Genomic DNA, 23924 nt, shown 5'->3' with positions numbered 1-23924 from the left:
CACTGCACCACCAGCAGCAGCCTGAACTGTTTATACAAGACAGGATGAATCTATGTTTTCATGTTGTTTTACACTAAATTCTGACCCTACTATCTGAGTGTGGCAGTAGAAATCCGAACTCGTCAGACTAGGAATATTTTACCAATATTTCAATGTCCCGTTTTGGTGACTATGTGAATTACAGCCTCAGTTTCCAGTTCTTATCTAAGAGGAGTGACACTTGGTGTGGTCTCCTGCTGCTGCAGCCTTCTGCTTCAAGGCTGCGCGTGTTGTCATTTCAGAGATGCTATTCTGCATACCTTGGTTGTAACCAGTGGTTATTTTTTTTGCTTTTCTATCATCTGTCCATTCTCCTCTGATCTCTGACATCAAGAAGGCATTTTTGTCCCGACAACTGCTGCTCACCAGATATTTGTGTGAAAGTCCCAGTAGATCAGCAGTTTCTGTAATACTCAGACCAGCCAGTCTGGTACCATCAGCTATGTAACGTTCAAAGTTACTTGAAATCCCCTTTCTTTCCCATTCAGATGTTCAGTTTGAACAACTATTCTTGACTATGTCTACATGCTCAAAGGTAATGAGTTGCTGCCAGGTGATTTACTGAGTAACCATTTACCATTTAGCTTAAACAATCCATGACCAAAAAATAAAAACACGTACATAGGAGTGTGGTGGGAGGGGCTCTTTGTCGTCACAGCGCCTCCTCTTGGCCTCAGCTCCTCCCTGCGAGGAGGAGTATCCTGATGGGCCCTGGCGCTCCTCAGTGGGCTGGCTGTCTGTTGATGACACTGATTTACTCTGAAGAAAGACAAAGACACAAACATAATGCGTCAACACACATCGATTGATCTAGCTTTCTTTTTTTTCATAAACAGTTTACCACAAACATGCAGCATAAACACACTCAGCTGTGCAGGTAACGGCGTGGATGAACACTGGGGACAGACACACACACAGAGCAATAACAGCAGACGTAAGCATAGGTTAAACCGTTGCCACAGTAGCACGCAGGACAGCCTATAAAGCTAATTAGTGCTGTGCCCCCGACACACCAGTCCTCATGTAAAATATGACTCTCATTATTGGGTAATAAAGCTGTGCAGGCATATTTACAATGCAGCCTGTCCTGGTCCTCAGCGTTAAAGAAATCCGATCAAAGCATTGTGTGGTTTTTGTACTTGGGTAAGGGCAATAGGTTCAGCGTGGGGCACTTATCATTCTCTGTCCCCATGTGGGGAGGATGAGAACATTGAGGGTTTGGTGAGTCACCCAGGAAAGAAGAAACCACACAATGGACCTCAACACAAGTTAGCAAAATTCTTTATCTTTTTGTCTCTTCTTCTGACTTTTTTTTCTTTTTTTAATACAAAGTCTGTCTGTAAAAGAATCAAAAAAATCAACCTGGACATTGTGATAGCCAAAATTCATCCAAAAGACAACTTAAAGGATAAACTATGCTGTTCATCTGCTTTCTGCTTCTTTACTGAACCCGCTGATGCACAGAATAAGTTTTCATTAGGAAACTGTCATGGATACTGAACATAAGCAGACTGTGAAAGAACACTTTAGATGTCAGAGTACATTTTCTACACTTTGACGTGACAGCACCAAACATAACACTACATAACACAAGCTCACCCAGTCATTCAAAGAGAACAGCAGTTTGGTTTTCTGCCGCAGTGATTTCTATTCACTGCTGCAACAGCAGTTTTGCAACTGTGTATTTAATATCAACTAATGGTGCTGCAGACTGAGCTGTGTTGGGAAACATCTTATCAAATGGATGGTCTGTGAGCAAATATTTGGTGGTTCTTTCACCAGGATTCATTCAGGAAATTTTGAAATATTTCACGTAAAAGCTGTAGTGATGTGGATAGTTTCCTATAAGCTGAGATGTAATTCTTGCACTTGTTCTGTTAATCATCTAGATTACCAGAACATATGTAGTGCTGACAAACAAACAGTTGCTCGATCATCCATTCACCCAGTTTAGGCGCCTCCAGTGAAATATGGAGCGCTCCAACATTACTGTGATGGAGAAAACCTTGAGAAGCTCAAGGTTGATGGTGATGAGCAGCTATTGTGCTGATGTTGAGCTGTGGTGCTCCTGGCTGACTTCCAGCCATATGATGGCTTTTTTTTTTTTTTTAGAGGCCACTTTACAGCGTGTCTCAATTCTCCTCCGTTTATCACTGTCGCACAAGCAAACACAGTGAAACGTGGGTGTAGAAAACGCTTATTTCAATGTGCACACATGCACAGCTACTCACCCTGCTGGGTGCTCCCTCTGGGTCATGGCGGAGGAAGGGGAGGCAAGAGAACAGAACAGAAAAAAAGAGAGAAAGTTTGACGTCAGTCCTGATAGTAATAATAACAACAAAAGCCCAGTGTCAGCCAAGGTTAGGCTGAACTATGACTGCTCCCCTCTAATAAAGATACAGACCTGCTATTGTCCCTGATGCCCGTCCCCTCTCCTTTCTGTCTTTCTCTGTCTCTGTTCCCCAACCACACAAAGCTCGCTGTCTTCCCCTCCTATCTTTACCCTCATTCTTCTGCTCATATGTAAGAACAGAAACATGGACAGCTGCAGACATACATAAGCTATAACACAGATGCTTAACACTGATCTCTCAATCCTTCACTCTTTCTGCTCTCACTGATTTCTCCTTTGTTCTCTTACTAGCTCCCAGTTTATTCAGGAGGAGGTCTCTGTTGGCTCTGTGCTTGAAACTCAGCAAAAAAGATAAGATATTCTATCAGGGGGTGAATGAAAGTTCATTCAGAGAAAGCATTTCTACTGTACTTACACAAGCACCATGAATGCATCTGCCCATATTATAACAAATCTAAACAGTAAAGTTCAAATTTGGTCCAAAAGGTGAGGTTTTGTACCAAAAAAAGCTGCCAGCTATAAATGATTGCCTTGCATTTTATCTGCTATATAATGATAAAAATGATCTATTGCTTTGTGCTGCAGCATCAGAGTTTCTCTCCACAAGCTGTGCATGAAACAACTATAATCTAAATAAGCACAAAAAAACAAATGTAAAGGCAGAAATACACACAACCCATTTTTAACTAAGTTGGATGTTAAACACAATACTTACAAAACATTTAATTTCTTAAAAATATATATAATATTTAACACAGAGAGAAAGTCATGGTAGGTTTACCATAATGATGTAATGGATTCTTTAAACTAAAGAGATCAATTTTAGTTTTGATGTTGTGCCATTCTTCCTTGAAAGCGAGGGGTGTTCTTGGTGGTGTTTTATTTTAAATCACGTCTAAATGTTTTCAGTGTCCGGACGGCAGCAGTAAAGGTGGGGGGACAGTTTATCTATAATGGAGCCGTACTGCAGTAAAATGAGAAGGATCTGGGCTGGCATGGCCTTCACTTTAGATAAAATCTCCAAACTTTTAGGAAAGTTGTACAGATAGTTGCATTTTGAATAAGTATTTCAAAGAAAAAGTATTTCAGTCCACCTACATACTGACCTTGCTAAGCATCTTCTTAAAGTATTTTTAGGTTTTATCTTAAACATACAGAAGAGATGAGTCTTTCTTTTATTTACTATCCAGAATAAATATCCAGATGTTTAAATTTAATTTTGTTTTTAGAGACAAAACCAAGAGTTAATCTTTACCTCTAAGATGTTCAGGGTCAAGGTGGTTGCGTTCATCTTTGGAGACCAGGTGGGCTGACACCCCCAAGGCTCCAGTCAGCGCCAAAAGCCCTGAGCCCCCCGCTCCCAGGGACAGGCCTGATGGGTGTGGAGTCAGGGGGATGCCAGGGGCATGGTGAGACAGGTGCTGGAGCTGCTGCTGCTGTGGCCACAGGGAAAGAAGGGAATGGGGAGGGGGGGTTGAGTAAAAGGGAATAGGTGATTAGAAGAGACAAGATAAAGAAGCAAAACAAAAAATAAGAAGCAGAAAGTAACAAATAGTAATTGAGAATGGAGAAGTTTGGGGGAGAATGAAATTAAATCCACATGTGAGAGGGAATTAAGATGCTGGTAGATATGATGTGAATGGGATTAGAGGATTAAGAGGTGAGTGGGACACGGAGGATGAGAAAGAAGGAAGAGGAAGGAAGGGAAGAAGGAAATTGAAGAATCAGGACACACAGAAAAAGTGAAGGCAGTGGGGATGGAAGCCAATAAGTGAATGAAAGATTTAGTGAAGGCAGTGAGATACTAAGGCAATGGGATTTATTATAAGGAAAAGGCAGGAGAGGGAAGAGATGGAAAATGGCTACAGGAAAACACAGTGAGGGTAATAGAGGGAGGAAAGTGTTTGAGTGGGAGAGCAAACGATGAAGAGAAACAGAACAAATGAAAAAATGATGAACAGAGGACAATAGTGAGAGACTAAATGAGAGTGGGATAAAAAGAAGGAAAGTGTGCAGTGCAAAGAATAAAAGACAAGATGAAAAAAAAAGAATGGATGAGGAGAAATGAGGACACGGCCAAAGTAAGATGAAGAGAAAGATCAAAGATTCTATGGGAAGAAAATGAAAACATAAAGAAAATTATGTGAAGAAAGAAAGTGGAGAGCAGCTACAGATAAAAAATAAATAAATAAAAGCTGTTTTCCTGAAGGACGTAGTGTTCTGTGTGTTGCTTTGTAAAGCTGGCATATTAAACACACAAGAGCACACACCTTAGAGACAACAGTTTTTGCAGTGCTGGTGAGAACAAAGGGCTTTAAGGAGACCGTAATGTGATCAGAGCTGTGACAAGCAGTGGAAAGCCCCCACAGCACTCAGGAGCATCACTGTGTTAACACACTGTTTTCTATCTATATACCACAGCACGTAGATGCTGCTGAGGTTGCTACGTTTTGGGCAATAATGTGTAAGCGAAGGTGTGTTATAACAGTCCAAACACTTTTTACTGTATATTTTGTTGCACATTCATGTTGTGTTAGTATGTCTGGTAGTTTGTAGAACACTGGAAAAAGGCATACTGGTGGTCATTTTAACTGACCAGTTTATCAGAAATTGCCCTTTTCTTAAACACAGACACATATTGTCTATTGATTATTAGCATGCTATCAAAGGCACGTGGCTTTCAATAGTAAAATAATCCCTAAACTATTCCTATATATTCAACACTTCCTCAGGAGTGGGAATTTGTACAATATAGGCTTTCATCTAACTGACTGTGAACAAAAGAAACAAAAGGAGGCTGCTTTGGTCAACAGCAGCTAATATTTACTAAAAACACTTAACAAGAAGAAAAGCAGCTATACGACTGTTAGAGGAATGAATAAAATAGTATTTCTCCTTAAAATGAACCAAGTCAATGTATTTATTTTACCACTTAAAATGAATCAGTCCTCCACAGCTTCAGATTAAAACGTGAAGCACATTTCGATGTGACGCTGCCCTCGATTAACTCAGTTTTTGGTCAAATCAGACTTAAATCAATTTCTTTCTATTTACAAGACCCGAGATTCTTCCAGTTTTCTAATCTGATATCTATTAAATGCAAAATCAACAGCATAACACACACGTGGAATATGAGAAATAAGACCCAAGCAGGTTAGTGTATTTTTGGCATTACAATCTAGCTACATGCATGGTGACTGCATAACTTCCTGTGGCATCATCCTCACCATCACAACAAGCCTGCGGGTACAATGTCAGAGTGCAACTTTTATGTTTGTGCAAGTTACCATGGTGATCTAGCCAGGTTAAAAGCAAGAAACTTTTTATAACACTTTATAAAACTAATTAAAGGCTTAACAGCAACCTGATGTGTGTCATTTCACCCTCATGCTACACCCCTAGAGTCAGTACAAGTTAGATACTGTAAGCAAACCCAGTAGTAAAAAATTCTTAGTAATCTAATTTAAACATCCTGAGTGGACAAGTGTGTGTGTAGGTGTGTTTTTGTCGATCAATGGAGGTGACTCACCCCAATGATGGCATTGAGCTCAGCCATGGTGACCTGCTTGGCCCGCTCCACCGCTTGGACCACCTGTTGCTGGTGCTACACAAATCACAAATACAAATGTATACAAGCAGCAAAACATAAGCACAAAATATAAACACACACACTCATTCAAAGCTGCAGAGAGATAAAGAGAAATATGATTTAGACAGTGCTTTACCAATGTACCAGTGTAGCGTAAACATAAAACATATGAGACAAAGACATTTGAGGCAAACTTGATATATTTAAATGTCTGGATTAAGCAACCACACTCTCAAAAAAACACACTCTCCAGACACACATCCACACATACTCGGTGCCACCTCGACTAAAAATCTCAGCTCTGTTTACATAAAAATCCCCAGGTAATCAGTCACGCAAACACAAGCATACATGTGTTCAACAGTGCTTGCACACAAACCCGGAGACACACAGTGTCAATATTGATCAAACTGACAAAGCTGTGACCTTACTGTCTCCGGGTAACACACTCATCAGTGAACACTCACACGCAGAGACAAACAGAGGCGTCTACTGCGTATCTACACACTCACAAATCAAACCAGTGCACACCCATATAGAGTAAACTCACACACTCACGCTGAGGAATGACGTTAACATGAGGCTTTACTTCCTTTTAATCGATTTTGCTCGAAGACAAAGCACCAGTTCAACAAAACATCCTGATAATTTAGCTTTTTGTTTAGGTTTTACTGAACATGTAGAAACAGGTATAAATTGAAATACATTTAGGGAACTTTTTAGGGATTCTTTTATTTGAGGTAAATAATATAAATGCCTTTATTAAAAATTGAATCTAGTGATTCTAAAGATGGGACTTCATGTGCCTTTGTCTTAGAAAGATTATTCAATCCACAGAAGCACGAAGGAGGCAGGAGGTCACAACATATTTGTATTAGGAAACACCAAGATCAGCTGACCATAGGCTGGCATAGAAGTGTTTTTATTTCAGAAAAGTCCCTGAGATCTGCTTAGCTTATTTATGCATTCAAAAAAATAACCAATTGTTATGTTCTTATGTTAAGATTTGTGTGTTTTTTTTCTTCTTTCCTTATGGCCACACACTGAAAAGGGATTAATTTCCTGCTCTAATAACTGACAAGACAAAGTTAATGAGCTGTGCTTTTGTCAATATACATGCTCACACTGTTTTAATTTGTATATGTTGCATCAATTAAACACCTTTGGGCTGCAAATTAGAGCCAGTGTTTAACATCTGCACCTTTTAACTTAGCTCTGCTAAATGATACGCCCACATTTTGTCATTGAAATGCCTGAGGTTTGAATACACGCGTCCTTCTTTATGCGTGTGCATATTTTGTGTGCCCATAAGTGTATCTGGCAGCAGTGACACTTACCTCCTGAGAGAGGAAAGGGATGATCTGAGCACAGATGGCACTGAGACGCTTGACAATCTCCGCCTGTGATGGAAAGAGAGACAGAAGGAGAGAGAAGTGGATATATAATCATGCTGCATATTGTAAGGTGATAACTACACAACGAAAGCAGAGCTTGTGATACACCTTTACAGCACATTAAGCTTTCGTTGCATTAAAATACTGTCAGTGACAACTCAATGAGACTGAGAGACGAAAAATCCAGCAGGAGGTAGATGGATGGAGGCAGTGTGAGAGCACCAGTCATCATCAGATCTTTTAGCACCTTCACACTCTCATTTTGTTCTGCCTCACACACTCTTACCCACATCAGGACTCCTCTGTCTCTCACCCGTACCCCTCAAACCAACACACTTGTTTCCTAAAATTAAAAAAAAATCCTAAAAGGGCTTTTTTTCTCGGTTGGAAAATTACATCTTAGCTTCTTTTTTTTTAACCTCCACCCATCCATTCACACACACAGCAAACATACCCATCCTATGAATACAACTGCACACCAAACACGTAAAAACAAGTGCGCACACTCCAACTATGTCTCGCACATACTCACACACACACACTAAACCTCTGCTGTGTGTCTAATTCTATCTGTCTGAGTGTCCTCAGCCTTATTTTGTTCTCTTCCTCACTCAGCCGTTCTTTTTCTACAACAGCTCTCACACTGAGCCATTATTACCCTATTCATCCTCTTCCTCCCATCCCTCTCCCCATCTCCCTCTCTCATCCCCCTCCCCTCGTTGCTCGCTTTGTCTGTTTTTTCCCATCTCTCTACTTTTCTATATCATTTTCTTTCCCTCCATTATAATTTATCCTCCCTCCTTTTCCTTAGCTGCCCTTTTTCTTCCTTCACATCATCAGTCGCTCACAGCAGTTTTTCTTCTTGTTACTTGGCTGTCACCCCTTACCACTGACATAGATGGATTTTTTTCTGTTCTTCCTCTCTCTACCAATCTTGCTTTCTCTCTGCATCACTCCATCCTCACTAACACATGTCCCTGCCACTTGAGGATGTTGGAGAGGAGGAGAAAAAGCCAGCAAAGAAGGCAATGGAGGGCAGAGTGATGATTGACAGGACTGCACACACACCATCCTACAAAAGCTTTGAAACATACACACACACACACATAATCAGCCAACCTGTCAGCTCAGTTACATTCATGGACACATCCTTGTCTCTTCTTACATGTTGATGTATGCATGTGTGGGTAGGTGACTGTTTCTCATCTCCCTCTGTGTATTGTGCTTTTTTTTCTGTGACCACAAGAAGGAAGTGAGAGTGAGAAAGAGGAACCTTAAACAATAGAATATGTTTTTTTTTTCACATTTAGGAATGGATAAGTGGAGCTGCTGCCAATGTGAAACTTGTACTTCAAACCCAAGCAATCATCTTCCTGTATTCAAGTGGTATCTGCTTGACAACACTGTACCCTGCTTGCTCCAATCTTTTCTACTAGATTGTCACTGGAAATAAAACAAGGTGCTCAGTACTCACATGGCTTGGTGTGCATGCACTGCCACTGTTAACACCCATAATATTGCCAATAGATAATAACAAGCACAAGATGGTCAAGCATCTTTAACAAACACATCAAATACACAAAGGATGTTTCAAAGCTCTTCTTTGGATGTTTTCTGCCTCTAGTTTTATTCACCGCTCCAATAATGTTGAGGTCTGGGCTCAGAGGAGGATTTATCGCTCCATAAAATCTGTTGCTACTGATTTTCAGTCAAGGTCTTGTGTCATTTTGGCACACCTCAGCCTCTTCTCTCTATTTCCCTTTCTTAAAAATGGCACCCTTACTTAGAGAGCATTTATGAAGCTTTTGGTGAACAGTAGCTGCATCTATTCTAATCTGACCCCCCCCTCATCACTTTATGAAATTGTTTATCTGCTGTAGAAATTATTGGCCTGACACCTCCTTTCTGACCTCCACTTGTTGAGTTTCTTTAGATTTTTCAATGACACACTGCACACCATACTGTGACAGGCCAATTTTTGAGCCATATGCTCTCTGGAAATCACCTGGTTGGTGGAAAAATATTATTTCATGCCAGTCAAACTGTGCTGTATTTAACGTTTTAAAATATATTTTTAAAAAAAGGGAATAAACAGTATACTTCTAACAAAATGCCTAAAGATCCCATTTAAAATTGGTCCTTTGCTAAGTTGTCTGTTATGTGTAGGTGCAATGGTGCTTCATCATTTTAGTTTGGCGCTTTTTCATCCTTGAAAGATTCATGGGTCAGAGGTCAGTTGTTTAAGCTGTTTAAGAAACTAACAAAAAAACATTCCTCTAAAAATTGAAAATGATCAGGGACAAAATTGGACTGAAAACGAGTGAAACAGCAACCAATGTCCAATAAAAATATTTACAAGACCTCCTGGAGAACTATTGCTCAACTCCACTCTAAAAGATAACAAGAAAGTCTGGCTGCTTGGAAGCAAAATTGTCAAGAAATAAGAGAAACACTTTTGCACTGCTTTATCTAATTTGAATAAACTATCCTCCTCTAGTTATTTCTCTGTAATTACACTAGATTGCCTCCGACCAAATAACAGGTTGTGCTCAGCCTACAGATCAAAGTGGATGACCTGGTTCAGTTGTGGCCAGAAAAAGCCAATCTGACAGGATCTATGTATGAAGCAAAGACTATCTGACAAAGAGCCTGACCCATGGCCGGTCCAGGAAGCTGCTTCCCTTATTGCTCTTAGCTTAAACAAAAGACATACTATTAAACTTGACTGGATAGACAGAAAGTGCAAAGCATGAAAGAGCAAATCAGAGCAGCACAAATAAAAGAGATTCAGATAGGACACTTGGACAATGTTAACCTTCTAGCTGCCTGCTCTACCATTTGGTAAAGAAAGAAGATTTTTTCTTAGTGTGCACATTAAAAGGTTTAAGTTGAGTCACTGAAGCTACAATTAATCTAAACTGTGTATGACTGCAATTTAAACAAAATGTTGAAAAGTTAAGGAGTTGCACTTTTACTTTAAGTCATTCTCCTGCTCCCTCCTTATATTTCCTGTTTCTCCCTACTGCTCCTGTCTAATAAAGGCATAAAAACATCCCCAAAAGATATCCTGTGCTGTGCTGAGGCAGTCCGAGCTGAACCAGGTGTCAGAAACAACACATCACAGTCTCATTCCACAGCCGGCCAAAGCACAGACACCAGGGAGTACTGGCAAAGACTGGCCGGATGGAGGGAGGAACGGATGGGTAGATACAAAGCAAGAGAGGGAGCTTGTCAATAAACTCCTGAGGGCAGATATGCTGCCAACTGGCATGGAAACATACAGCGACTGAGAGAGAGAGAGAGAGAGAGAGAGAGAGAGAGAGAGAGAGAGAGAGAGAGAGAGCGAGAGACTTAGCATGAAACATGTCAAGCATAGGTTAGAGAAAAAGAACAGCTTTTAAATTAGAAGAAAAAAAAAAACCAAATACTCCAAAATGTTAACAAATAGATGGAAAAGACAGGAGAAAACAACAAAGGTAAAATAGATGCAGGCAACTCCAGGACAAGGACGATCTATTCCAGACACTGAATGATACACGCACACACGCCCTTGATAAAAGAGGGCGTCAGCATGCTTAGACTTGACATCTCATGAGATCGCTGACAGGATGATAATCAGCCTCTTTTACTGCACAATGCAGCCAGAGGTGTGCAACAGATGATGCACAGTATTATCAAATTAAGTGTTTCAAGATCTAATTTACCTGCAGGAATTATAGCGGTACCTTCTGGAGCAATTTAGAATCATGTGCTTATTCTGTAGGGAGCACTGTTGTCTTACAACAAGAAGGTTCCAGGTGTGAACCTCTGTTAGGAACTCTTTGTGGACTTTCATTGTTCCCCCTGTGCTTGCATGGAAATTCTCTAGATATTTCTCACAGTCCAAAGACATGCATGTTTGGTTAACTTGTGATAACAAAGGGTGCATTTAACCCCCCAGCTCTGCACTGCAAGCCATGGACTGAATTAAACCAGTAATAACCACATGCAATTCAGTCTGATGAAATCTACCCGCAAACTATACTGTATGACAGAAAGAGAAATAATGCTACAAACCTCCAGGTAACAAACACGACAAATCATGATCTATCTATCTATCTATCTATCTATCTATCTATCTATCTATCTATCTATCTATCTATCTATCTATCTATCTATCTATCTATCTATCTATCTATCTATCTATCTATCTATCTATTTATTTGAGGAAGTAAGACAAGATCTCTGAAAATAGCCAAGTCAAGTCAAAAGGTGAATAAATTAGCTGCAACATAAGCAGCGATCTGTTCACCCAATTTAACTTGAGCTGCATTTGTCTGCAGAAATGTTAATGGTGTAAATAGTGTGGCATGCGCTCCAGTATGCTGAATTTACAGTTAATTTATATCATAAAAATAAAGCATGGGTTCATGTTACCTCTAATAAGTTATCTCATTCATGTTTTTAAAACAGAGTGAATAATCTTAGAGAACAAACTCCTAAACTAAGTTATAAAGAAGTTTTTTTTTTTAAAAACCAAAGACATAGCCCATTCCAGTTAGTTGATTTTTTTGTTTGAGAATTTATGTACAATCTCAATAATTACATTTTCACTATTTTCTATAATATACATAAATTGGGTATTTAATTCCATAGTGATCAGAAGGCGACAGAATGGAGTTAGCAATAGTTTTTAATAAACTAACAAGACAATTCATTAAATTTATTGGCACTTTTATCACAGCATATATATTCTATGCAGGAGAAATGAACTCAATGTATGGTTTTTACTGTGACACATCTTATGAATAATTTAGTGTCAGTTTACACATCGTGTCCAACAGATAAATCTGGTACAAAAACAGGCAAATGGTCACTCACACAACTTAAAAATAAGCCTCCAGTTATGTTTCCATCTGTAACATTAATGAAGATTATATCAATTAATGTGGCAGCTTTACAGATGTTCTGCTAGGATATGTGACTGAGGGCTAGAGTCCCATGTAAACCATAGAACTAATGGATTTAGAGATATGAGCATGACCATAGATCTATTAGAGGTCGATGTTAAAATCGCCACAAACAAAAAGGAGTTTCTTATTATGATTACATTATACAATTCTGTTCAGTTTATATTTAAATGTTTCCCATGTTAAAGAAAGTTCATAGTAGCTGACTGGTCAAGCAAGTTTATCAATGTTTACTCTTTAACTCTGACATTTAATGTTTGTCTTTTAATGAATATATATATATATATATATAATATTATGAAAGACCCCATTACGACTTTCCTAAGGCAATATTGGTCTGGATTACTGTGTTGAATAATACATTTAAAAAATATGGTGTGCCATCATTTAATCTCTGGTGCACCTCGTGCCAGTTAGCTGCCTCTGAACGAAGCCGCTCTGTGGGAAACAATATTTTATTCATCTTCCACAAACTCAAAAAGAATTTTGAACTATATGTTAATTAACCATTTATTGCCACTACAACTGGCTGCAGTTTCCTCAAAAATGTCCAAAAGCCGACGCTGTCTGGCAACAAGAAGCAACATGTCCACAGGAGAGTGTCCCAGTGTGAGCCTGCTCAAGCAGAGTGCCTGCATGTGTTTGTTTTTGGGGGTGGGGTGTTTATGTGTGAGCATGTGTGTGTTCCCAAATACAGGAGGATGCATGTGAAAACACTGTTTAATACAGTGTTGAGGCAAAATACAGGGGCTGCATTTGAATTAGGGGGAAGTAAAAAGAGCTGCTACAGATGGTGGTTTTAAAATAGCAAAAAAACTTTAATTTCTGGTCTCAGTGTGCTGACTATTTTTTATTTTTGCAATGGCCACGTTTACATGAGCATTTTAATTTCCCTTTAATTCAGAAAAAATTAAATCCTCTTAAAAAAAGACCTCGTAAACACCTAATTCCGAATGAAAATAGCGATTCCGAATTGAACTTTCCTAAGTAAGTGGCTGGTTTATTTCAAATTTAAATCTAATTTTAATAATTCCTTGATCATGTATATGTTCATTCCGCTTTATAATTCCAGTCGCTCTGTGCATGCGTGTTCCCTTGTCCTGCCCCAACGACGGTTCAGTACTCGATCTCCTTCCCCTCCTCAGTTAACTAAAGTGAAGTAGTATGCTAGTGCGCAGCTGCTGCTTCAAAACTATAATTAAAGCAAAAATGGTTCTTATTATGTGGTCTTCCATGTTGTAACAGAAAAGAAAAGAAATAGAAACGGGACTTTGTTTTCTGCTGGTAGACGAAAATAAGTCACATCCATCCCCTGTCCAATCAGAACCCTTCCCAACCCTCAGATCTTAAGCGGAATTAAATAAAAGCGATTAAATGTGTTTTCTATGTAAACCTCAATTTGGAATGACTATTTTTATTTAAATACTTTAATTCTGAATTATTTAATTCTGATTGATTAATTCAGAATGAACAAACATCATGTAACCATGACCGATGTGTTAGCATCATGAAAGAAAATAATTCAAACACACAAAACAAAGTTTTGAGCCGTTACAGCAACGAATTCTTCCCTGACTTGACATTTTGTATCTGCACTCATTAAAGAGGAAGAGGCAGCATTACCCGTGTTTGCACCTTCATCAACTGTGCTTTTCTAAGACCTGTAATTCTTAGTGTTCGAGAAGGAAAAAAACAAACTCATTCTTCTTCACAAATTTTGCATTTCACTACTGGCGCTTCTCTCTTCACCCGTGTTTGACTCACAGCTAAAACCCAAGGTTGTCAAAAAGCAGACCACAAAATGTGGAAAATAACTATCTGAAGCACAGACAGTTGAGACAGGTGGGTTAAAAAAAAAAGAAAACAAAAATCAAGCCATCACAGATTCTCTATTTGGAAACTGTTCAAACTAATGATCCTGTGAAAATAAGGAGCCTGACTGGGATGGGTGATATTGGAGTAGCTGTTTGCTCAGAACAACAAGACATGCTGCTTTGTGAAACTGTAGCATACCTGCAGGCTTGTAAAAGGTTAAATGTGATTTATCAAGGCTATGTGGCTTTCTAATGAAGACAAGAAAGCCAACTCAAGTGTATGCTTTTCACTTTTGACATTAAAGTGAACTTCAACAGCAACAAAGGGAAACCACTTCCCTGTGAAAGTGCAGCATTGTGTTTGGTCTCTGAGCATGACGGCAAGCAACAGTGACCGTGTTCATCCTGCCAATAAAGCTTGGTGAATCTGAATGTGATGAGCGTGGGCTGAGATTGGCACAGAAGAAGGAAGATGGAGCCCAGTGTGCTCTGGCACTGCCAGCTGTGCCAGCCTCTGAGTCCCACTATAGCCGAGTGAGCCAGCTTCATGTGTGTGCATGTGTGTGTTTGTGTGTCAGTAATACCCCTCTACTCACACTAATTGCTCTCAACAAAAATCTCTGCCATCTCTCTTAGCTCTTATTCTGTCCATGTTCCCAGTACCTCCCGCTTCCTTGTTGCTGGAATGGTTGCTGGTTTGGATCCTTGGATGCAGGTTGGCATTAAAAATGAGCAATGGTTGAGGAAAGCATTCATTCTCCGAATGCAAAGAGTCTATGTGCAATAAACAGTCTCAAAGGGAATGGCTTCCACATGCAGTATGTTCTGCATGATGACAGTGACTGAGAACACACATGTACAAAAATCATATGCACCAACTGTCAAATAGGTTCTCTTTTTGTTTTGTTACTAGTTCCAGCTTCATAATTGTGAATATTTTGTGCTTTCATCCTGTAATTATTTTGCTCAGTGTGTCGGTGTAGGTTCTCACTTACCCAGTTCACGGCTATTCAGAGAGTTTGAATATCATTATTAATCAAGCTCTTAGGATTACCATGACCTGGATGATTGAGAATTTACACCAAAGTATTGCCTTGCACTTTGGGAAAAACACTTTCAAAATAGTGCAGGAGTATGAGAAGGTTGCTGACAACAGAAATCACCACTATTTCAACCTGAACCTCTGACTAAACTAAATAGTTCCTAACAGCATATAGCTCAGCTCTATTATCACAGAACACAGAGTAGAAAACATCCCACTCAAGGTTCAAACACACCAACTCATTTAAGCAAATCAAATTTTTCTCAATATGTTTGAGCATGAATTATTATAATTTTACATAATCATACAGTTCTTGTGCCCGGTTACTGTTCACATCTGTGTATAAAAGAAATATTTAAAAGAAATAACTTTCACATCTAAAAAGCAAGGACAATGTTCAAGTACCTTAAACTTGCATTTTTGTTAATGGCCAGCAGGGGGCGATTTGTCTGACTGCAACAATAATCAATATCAATATAAATTGCCTTTTGCTTTTAAAAAAAATATATTTTAACAGGCTCATCTTAAAATCACAGCCAGTAGTTGATACACTGTGGTGCATAGATGATAGCCTACATTACCAGTGTCAACTTCATTAGACTACGGTAGCAATAGGACCAAATACTTAACGTTACATAGCATCGCGTCGGCTATTCATCATCAATATCTTTATTGGAATGTCCATTCAACTTCCTAAATCTAAAGCAACTTATCAGCAGCTACCTCTCCTCTCTCCAGACTCCACATGTAATAAGCTTGTTGGATGCTCTCAAAGTTTACCTTGCCCGTAGGCTTTACTAATGTAGTTTAATTTTCCGCTGCCGTGTTTCTGGAGGCGGTGATGTAGATTCAATGAAGAAATTTTGATGCTGTCGATGTTAAACTATTTCATTCTCAGCATTTTTAAGGCGTGACACTAACAATATAGCCGAAGCACGACGCATAGGTAGGGGAAATGTATTGGAAACACTGCCATATAATATAATTAATATTTTATTTTAATACATAAATATAAAAAGTGAATTTAAATCAGGAAAAAAAATTCTACTGAATTTAAACTAGACAACAAAGTAGGTCATTTTTAAAGCTTTTCCCACATGAAAATAGTATTATGGAGTGATTTTGGACAACACCATACCACATCTATCAATACCCCACAGCCTCCATACTTAAATTAGACAGCTCTCTCCTCTGTGAACAGTCTCAAGTAAATATTTGTAGCCAGTGATGTACTAATCATCCACTGATTGAGGTTGCAGACAGAGAGCTTTTCATTGGGAATAACCATCCAGCTTCCTTTCTTTCAGGATCACATTTCCTTTTTTTCATCATGCCATCAGCCCTCCTGTTTTTCTATTCTTTTGGCTCATTTTCCTCTACCATGCAGTATCTCTGTCTTTCTTCCTCCGTGTCCTCTAGCTCTGTTTTCCCTCAGTGCACTTGCCTTTGCTCTTCTGCTCTCTCTCTCTCTGCCCTCTTTCTCATTCTCTCAGTTTTTTCTGCTTCTTGCTGCATCTCTCTGCCCTGCTTCTCCCTCAGAGTCCCTCTTGCTTTTCTTTTTTCTTGCTCTCTTGTTTTTTCTTCTCTCAGCTCCCTCGCTCTCTCTCCTCTGGGCAGTGTGCCAACTCCTCTTCTCTGGCGCTGGGCCAGTTTCTCTCCTCCATACCACCTACTCCTCCTCCTCCTCCCACCCTCCCTTCCTCTACCCCCCTTGCCTCTGATTGATGGCCCCTCTATTCTGGAAAGAGAGGAAGGGAAACAAGAGAGAGAAAGAAAGAGAGGGAGGAAAGAGGGGTAGTAAAGCACACACACATATACAAGAACACTCAAAGGCACACATGTACACACTCTCAGAATCATGCACGTGTGTAAAATACCCTCACAAGTGTGCACACTGAAGTCACCACACACTCCCTAAGAAGGGCACACAGAAAACCAACCCAAACAGAGCAGACACACACACAAACACACACACAGATCAAGCAGCCTCCCAGCATGAAACCAACAAGCACAGGCACACTTCCTCCAACACAAACACACAGAGACACTGTTCAACCTTCAGTGCAGAACCAATACAAGATAGGCAGTGGACCAGGCAGCAGAAACATTTAGAATGAAAAATACAGACAGACAGCTTACTTCTACTCTCTCACAAACACACACTCAGACATAGAGGTCCAACACCATCCAAAACACGCACTTACAAACACACAAAATAAACTCAAGGACATAGATGTATTACCAATACAACTGTCTCTGCAACATACATAAAACACACGCACACACATGCACAAACAATACTATATTAGTTGCGGCTACACTTGCTTACATTTCTAGACTTCCATCTCTCCCTCTCTCTGACTATATTATACACAAAGCCATTAGTCATATTCACACTGTGCCAGCTCACCAGCTTGCATTGACAGACTGCATACTTGCCTCAAACTCATGTCGTCCGCAAGGCAAGCAGATACAAAGTAGCCAGAGTAGCAAAGCTGGCTGCACTGTATGCTTGCACGAAAAAGCACTCGGATATCACGCACTTAAGTTAATCAATGTTATTATTATGCATCTTGTCATTTGTGCCTGAGGGTGGCTGATGCATACATGCACTATTGTGCAGGTCAACATTGTTACTACTGTCAGCTTCATTGCCATGGGCATAGCTTGAATTGGTTGGGCACATAATAGGAGCTTAAATGTCAAATTTCTGGCCCCCAATGTATTCATATCTGCCTTTAATTTAAAGATGCTATCTCTTGGTAAAGACAGGAATTAACTGAGGTGGTATATGAGGAAAAAACTGACCACTTTTTAATAAATAAAAATGGCAGATAAAGATAATCAAACTCTGACAAATATCCCAAAGCTAAAGAGAAGTGTCCTGTTTCTAACCAGTTTCCTACTAGCTGCAGGAAAATTTAATAAGTAGTATAACAGGTGGCCCTATATGTAAACATTTGTCCATAGACACTCCAGTCCAAAGCTTATCAAGACATCAAGGAACTGTGTTTGAGAATGCATTAGTTGGGTATTAATATAACTTAATCAAGCCAACTTCCTGGTAAAACGCAGGTTTGATGTCTCAATGAGACCCTGCATGAAGAGAGGAGGACATAATCTAGCAAATTCATCAGCAAATCATATTTATAAAGTGACTGTCTTAAAACTGGAAAATACAAATAAACATGAATCAAGAAGAAGAAACCACATCCAACTGGAGAGACAGCTTGAGATTTCTTTGGTGAGGGTATATACCAGTTTGCTAACTTCATCAGTACAAAGGATTTGCTTCTTAAATGCATCAGGCTAATTCAGATGTTCATTTTAAACCTTCTGAAGCTTGTGTTTAGGGAGGAAGAACATGCTTTTGTATGATGACTCTTCCATGAAGGTCATAAACCGTGCAACATTTCTGCACAATCTGCTGAATCTTACCAAGAATTTTTTTATTTTACTTTCTAGCATTACTACTAACAGCTCTTCAGAGCGTATGTTTTGTACTACTCCTGCCATTTCTTAATTACATTGCAGGTGAGAAAACAGCTTTTTAAAAACCCTTTGAACATTAAAACATCAGCACAAAGCAAAGTGTTACCGTGCAACGGAGCCTGAAGCTGCAGTTGTTGAGTTAAGGTTTGAGGAGTCAAGTTCATTTTGTGAAGCTTTGAAATTTGCATAATTAGGTTTTTCATACATAAAGATGACTATGAACAAGCTATAGCTCTATGAAGCTGACGGAAGTCTTATGAATAACAAAAATTTGTTTGTCTGTCTTTTGTTTTGTTATCTGTTTGTTTTTTGTAATCTTCGTTTAACCTTTTTTTAACCAGGAAGGTCAACTGAGAACCAGTTATCATTTACAATAACCACCTTGGAAAGAGGTAACAGTAAAATGACACAGTTGTACTGTATATACAATGTGCACAATTTCATAAAAAGTCAAATATTTTAAAAAGTGAAAAAAATATTGATTTCCACAAAGTCTAAGGAGCATTACCATGAGCATTGATCATGCAACAAGTTTGTAAAAGAAGAAAACAGAATAACCAAGTTGAGGTTTTGGTTCTGTTCGGTTCCAGCCGTTAGAAGCTGCAAAATAAATAAACTGATACAAATGAATCAGTCTGCAGGAATGAAGGAATGGCTGGTTGGATTTAGTATGGATCCCTGAGGAACACCCTTGGGCAGGCGCAGTGGATCAGACAGAGAGCCCTCCACTCTCAAAGATCGTAGCCGTGCCAAGCAACTTTCTTAACGTTCATTGAGTTTGAGCCTGCCAAGCAAGATATTATGGTCCATGGAGTCAAAGGCCTTTGCCAGATCACCAAATGCAGCTACATGGTATTTTTTTATAGTAAACAGCACATATAATGTTGTGCTCTCACCCCATTCAAAAAAAGGGTGACAGCAGCAGAATTCCAGTCATAGGGAAATTCACACGTTTGCAAGGACAGATGTCTAGAGAGAACTCAAATGTCTGGCCTCTTTCACTGTAGAGTTCACTCTAACCTTGTTGAAGTTGTTGAAAAGAAGGATCACTTCATCCACACATAGCTAGTCAACAGTGATCGAAATTTTGGGTAGAAATTTTGCCACTGTGTGCTCTGTAAAACTCACTTTTCATTCTGTAGCCCAGGATGTGCAGCAGACATACCTCAAATAACTTGTCCAAGATAAAAGTCACATACTGTGCAACTGTTTGTTCAAAATACTGGCAACCAATTTGTTCCAGTGCAAGTGTTAGTCACTAAACATGACACCACATGCAGCAACTTTCAAGTGCATACATGTCACACACACAGAGATACAAATAAGCCAATACAGTCTGTGAAGCCACTTAGAGCTCCTCTGCCAAAGCTAAAAGCTATTACTCTAAAACGCTAGCTCCCTGGGAATTTAATCACTCGTTTTTCTTTCTCATCTCATCTTTTTCTCTTCTCTGTCACTGTTTTTCTTTCTCTCAACTTACATTCTATCATCCCGAAAAGATTATATCACACACTATCCAGCTCTTACTGTCTCTGTGCTCCATTATTCACAGCTGAGTTCTGTTGTATACAACAGCATACGCACACCGTTTGAAAAGAGGGAATGAGAGAAGAGAGGGAGAGACATCAAAGCTGCACACACAAACTGAGCACAGATGCTACAATATGTGCAAAGAGAGACTGCATACACCACTGATCAAAGAGAGTGCAAACACAGAGGACACAAGCACACAAATTTAAAGTACTCTGACCTCTCAAAGCCTGTTGCAGTTGACCCACATATGCAGTGTGCTCTTAATCCACCCCTTTAAATAAAACTAGTTAAAAAAAAAAAAACTAAACCATAGGATTATGGATTGACTGGGTGGTGGGAATGGAAAAGAAAAAAATAGGTAAGGGATATGGAAAGAGTGTGAGAGAGAGAAGATGCAGAAAGAGAGAGAGAAGCCCAATCCTATTATGAAGCAAAGTGGTGAATTAAAAATGAAGGCATCTCTCCCCAAAGAGTCAAGGATTCAGGTCACAACTTCAGCCAAACTGATGCTGACGCATGCACACTCACACATACACTTTGCACATGTGTACAAACACATGCATAAAAAGGCTGGACATCTCAGGCTAATTAGGCAGGCAGACACACACGCATTTAAAAACACACACACAATGAGATAAAGAATCTCTCATGTGATCTTCTTTCTCTGCTAGTCTTGTCTCTTAATCTTGCTCAGTCCCAGTTTGATTAATTTTCTCAGTTTTATTTATCTTTCATATTATATATATAGAGAGAGAGAGAGAGAGGGGGAGAGAGAGAGAGAGAGAGAGAGAGAGAGAGAGAGAGAGAGAGAGAGAGAGAGAGAGAGAGAGAGTCTGGGATGGTCACAGTTCTTGTTAAACAAACAAACGCACACACACCCACACATGGACTCTCACACCCCGTCCTCAGTCTTATACGATCTGTGTGGTGGTGAAATGAAAGAAGGGAGCAGGAAGGAAGGACAGCCAGCTGCTTCATCTGTCCTCAGGAGTCCACGGGGGAAACAGTCTGGCTGTAGAGTATCCTGACTGTCAAACACAGCCTGCTATAATATCCTGACTGGCCTGTGAACTACACTGTCTCTTTATCTAACATTCTAATATGTACAGGCTATCTAAACATGTATGTCTGTATACTCAGCCTGGTTCTTATAACATCCTGTCTGCAGGTTCTGAATCTGTCATTCTAACATTGCTGCTTTTCAGTAAAATGTAGAATCAAGGTTCTATTTCAATGTGAAAACCATAACCGCAGCATTCTGCTGTCTAGTGTGATAAATTAACTAGTATGCAGAGTTTTATGTTTGACTCTGCCAAATCCCAGCTGCTACTTCTCAGGCTTTTATCTCATGCTGTTATTATCCTAAATGGCTTAAAATTAGTAACAAGCTAGGGGGTCCACTATCCAGCTCAAGGACACACTGACACTGTTCACTAATAGGATGCTCACTCTCAACACTCAGCCACCTTTCTGCCTGTTAGCCTGCTAAATGATTATGGAGGATACTTAAAAACATATCTGACATTGAAGGAATTTCATCACTGGGCCATTTACACGCTAAATAACCTGTGTGTATTTTTTCCAGACAGGGTTTGAAGATTTATAAAGGGAGAATATATAAGAACATATAATTACTGATATTTTTTTTTAATATTAGCATTAGTATATTTGATTATAGTGTTCTTGTATTTCTGTGATCTTAACTGAAAATCATTTCTATTCTCATTTGTCATTAATGGCTTAGTTTTGTCAATTCACATTAACTATTAAAAAGTTTAGCTATGAGAGGGCTTTCAGCTGCGGAGGCCCTTCTTTGTTCCTGCAGTTTAATCAGTAATTAAACTATCTTCATTGCCCAGTGGCATTTTTGTCTAAAATAATGGTTTTTAAGTTACAAACAAATATGCTGTTTTAACTAAACCATTTACCAACATCAAGAATTTCCCCCACAAACCTAAAATTAGCTTTAAAGCTCAGTGTTAAACCTTAAAAAAAATAAATAAAAAGCATGTGTCAATCAATCAAATCATATAGGGTTAATATACAAAAAAGATCTACTACTTTTTGCATTAGATATTCATTTCTAAACAAGCCAGATGGATCATTAAACACCCAATAGTATTGACAAGTCTGAGTAAACCAAATTAACCAAATTAAGAAAAAGTCGTTTTTATGCAAAATTTTCCTTTTTTCCAAAGAAGTTCTGGTGGATTATGAATCAAATGAGTAGCTAATGCAACACAAGTTTATGCTTTCTGCGTTACATCGGGCGTCTTCAAGGGGGAGACTTACAAAGAAGCAATGCAGCCTAATGATAAAATTGCAATCTACCTCAGAATCTGTGGAGGATAATAGGTTATTTTCCTGTATCAGAAACTGCACTGCCCTACAAAACACTGGTCAAGACATTATGTTGACATTTTCAACTCCAAAGTAATTTAAAGGCCATCAATAAGCATGTTGTTAAACTGTAGGCATACACAGTTCATCATTTATAGTAGCTATTTAGAAAAAGGCATTGGTAATATAGTAGCACTGTGTAGCTGTTTAACCATCATTGTAAAGTTATACATGTTTACCAGTTTAAAATTGCTCTGTTACACCTTTTTAATTCCAACAGATATGGATTTGGCATATGGTGCTAGCTTGATCAAAATTTAGTGGTTTTTCTTTACAGTGGAACGACAACACAAAGCAGGCAAGGAGAGAGTGGATAAGCTCCAGAGAAGGGCCACAGGATGGGATTCGAACCCTATTGTGATGAGGACTGTCAGCCTCCATGCAACCTGCAACCTAAGATTTTGTTTGACAAACACTTTACAGTTTACTGTATTTGTTGGTATGTAAAGAAACTAGAGACACAAAAAAAATAGCTTCAACAATTCTGAAACCTGCAAAAACAACTGTACCAATTTTATAACAATATAAAAAGAGCTCTGGTACATAAGCTCAGGTGAACTGGACCTGAGCTGAAAAAAAGAGATTAAAGCATCTCTGACTTATATATAATAAGATGAGGTTGGGGAACAATGAAGCAAAAAAGTCATGATCACGATATAAAGATCCTTAGCTTGGGATTTTTTTTCTCAGTCAGAAGTTTTTGGACAGCTCCTGCTGGACACAGACCTGAAAAGATTACACTCCTCCTCATCTTCTGCCATCATCCTGCTGTGTTAATTAACAGGACAAAAAAAAGCTTCAATCTAATCACTACAGACCTCACAACAACACATCATCACATCTGTAATCTCCCCTCTGCCAAACACGGGCTGCCTGCAGTATAAAGCTGATTTACAAAGTCAATGAATGCACATGTTGTGTGTGTGTTACTGTACATCGCTGGAGATAACTACACAGCTCCAGAAGTGTTATATCAATGAATATAGAACAACCACAGAGAGTAGTGAGAGGTCCTTATAGCTTCCAGCACTGCTCCAGGGGGATCCACAGTATATATGAATATACAATATGATAATGGAAGCGAACCAAGTCAGATAATGTAATGTGTGCATGCCGGTCACTGTATCCATCCAGCTTAGAAAAGGAGGGAGGAGATGTTATCTTTCTTTTGCCTTCATACTGTTCAGATATAATCATCAGAGACAGAGATGAGCGAGGAGTGGGGAAAATAGTTAAAGAGAGAAGAGAGGCTGAAGATAAAGAGAGAGAGGGAATTTTAAAGAGAAAACGATAGAAGGAGAAAGAGATGGGGAGGAAAA

At 39.2% G+C, this 23924-nt stretch overlaps 1 protein-coding gene across 2 annotated transcripts in view; it reads right to left on the bottom strand.

The window, feature by feature from the left end:
* tle2b (TLE family member 2, transcriptional corepressor b) overlaps window positions 1-23924 on the bottom strand; it is a 74086-nt gene that overhangs the window by 15216 nt on the left and 34946 nt on the right. Inside the window, exons 5-9 of one of the 2 annotated variants that reach the window (XM_042006527.1) lie at window positions 7319-7381; window positions 5922-5996; window positions 3648-3825; window positions 2271-2287; window positions 661-798 (exon numbers count right to left, since the gene is read on the bottom strand). In XM_042006527.1, coding sequence (XP_041862461.1) covers window positions 661-798; window positions 2271-2287; window positions 3648-3825; window positions 5922-5996; window positions 7319-7381 — 471 coding nt within the window. Of the gene's footprint in view, window positions 1-660; window positions 799-2270; window positions 2288-3647; window positions 3829-5921; window positions 5997-7318; window positions 7382-23924 lie in introns of both variants that reach the window. The other variant, XM_042006526.1, reaches the window with a different exon arrangement.

Source organism: Melanotaenia boesemani, chromosome 14, assembly GCF_017639745.1.
Source record: "Melanotaenia boesemani isolate fMelBoe1 chromosome 14, fMelBoe1.pri, whole genome shotgun sequence".
NCBI lineage: Eukaryota > Metazoa > Chordata > Actinopteri > Atheriniformes > Melanotaeniidae > Melanotaenia > Melanotaenia boesemani.
The sequence above is the reverse complement of the archived record's forward strand: the minus strand, read 5'-3'. Positions and strand labels throughout refer to the sequence as shown.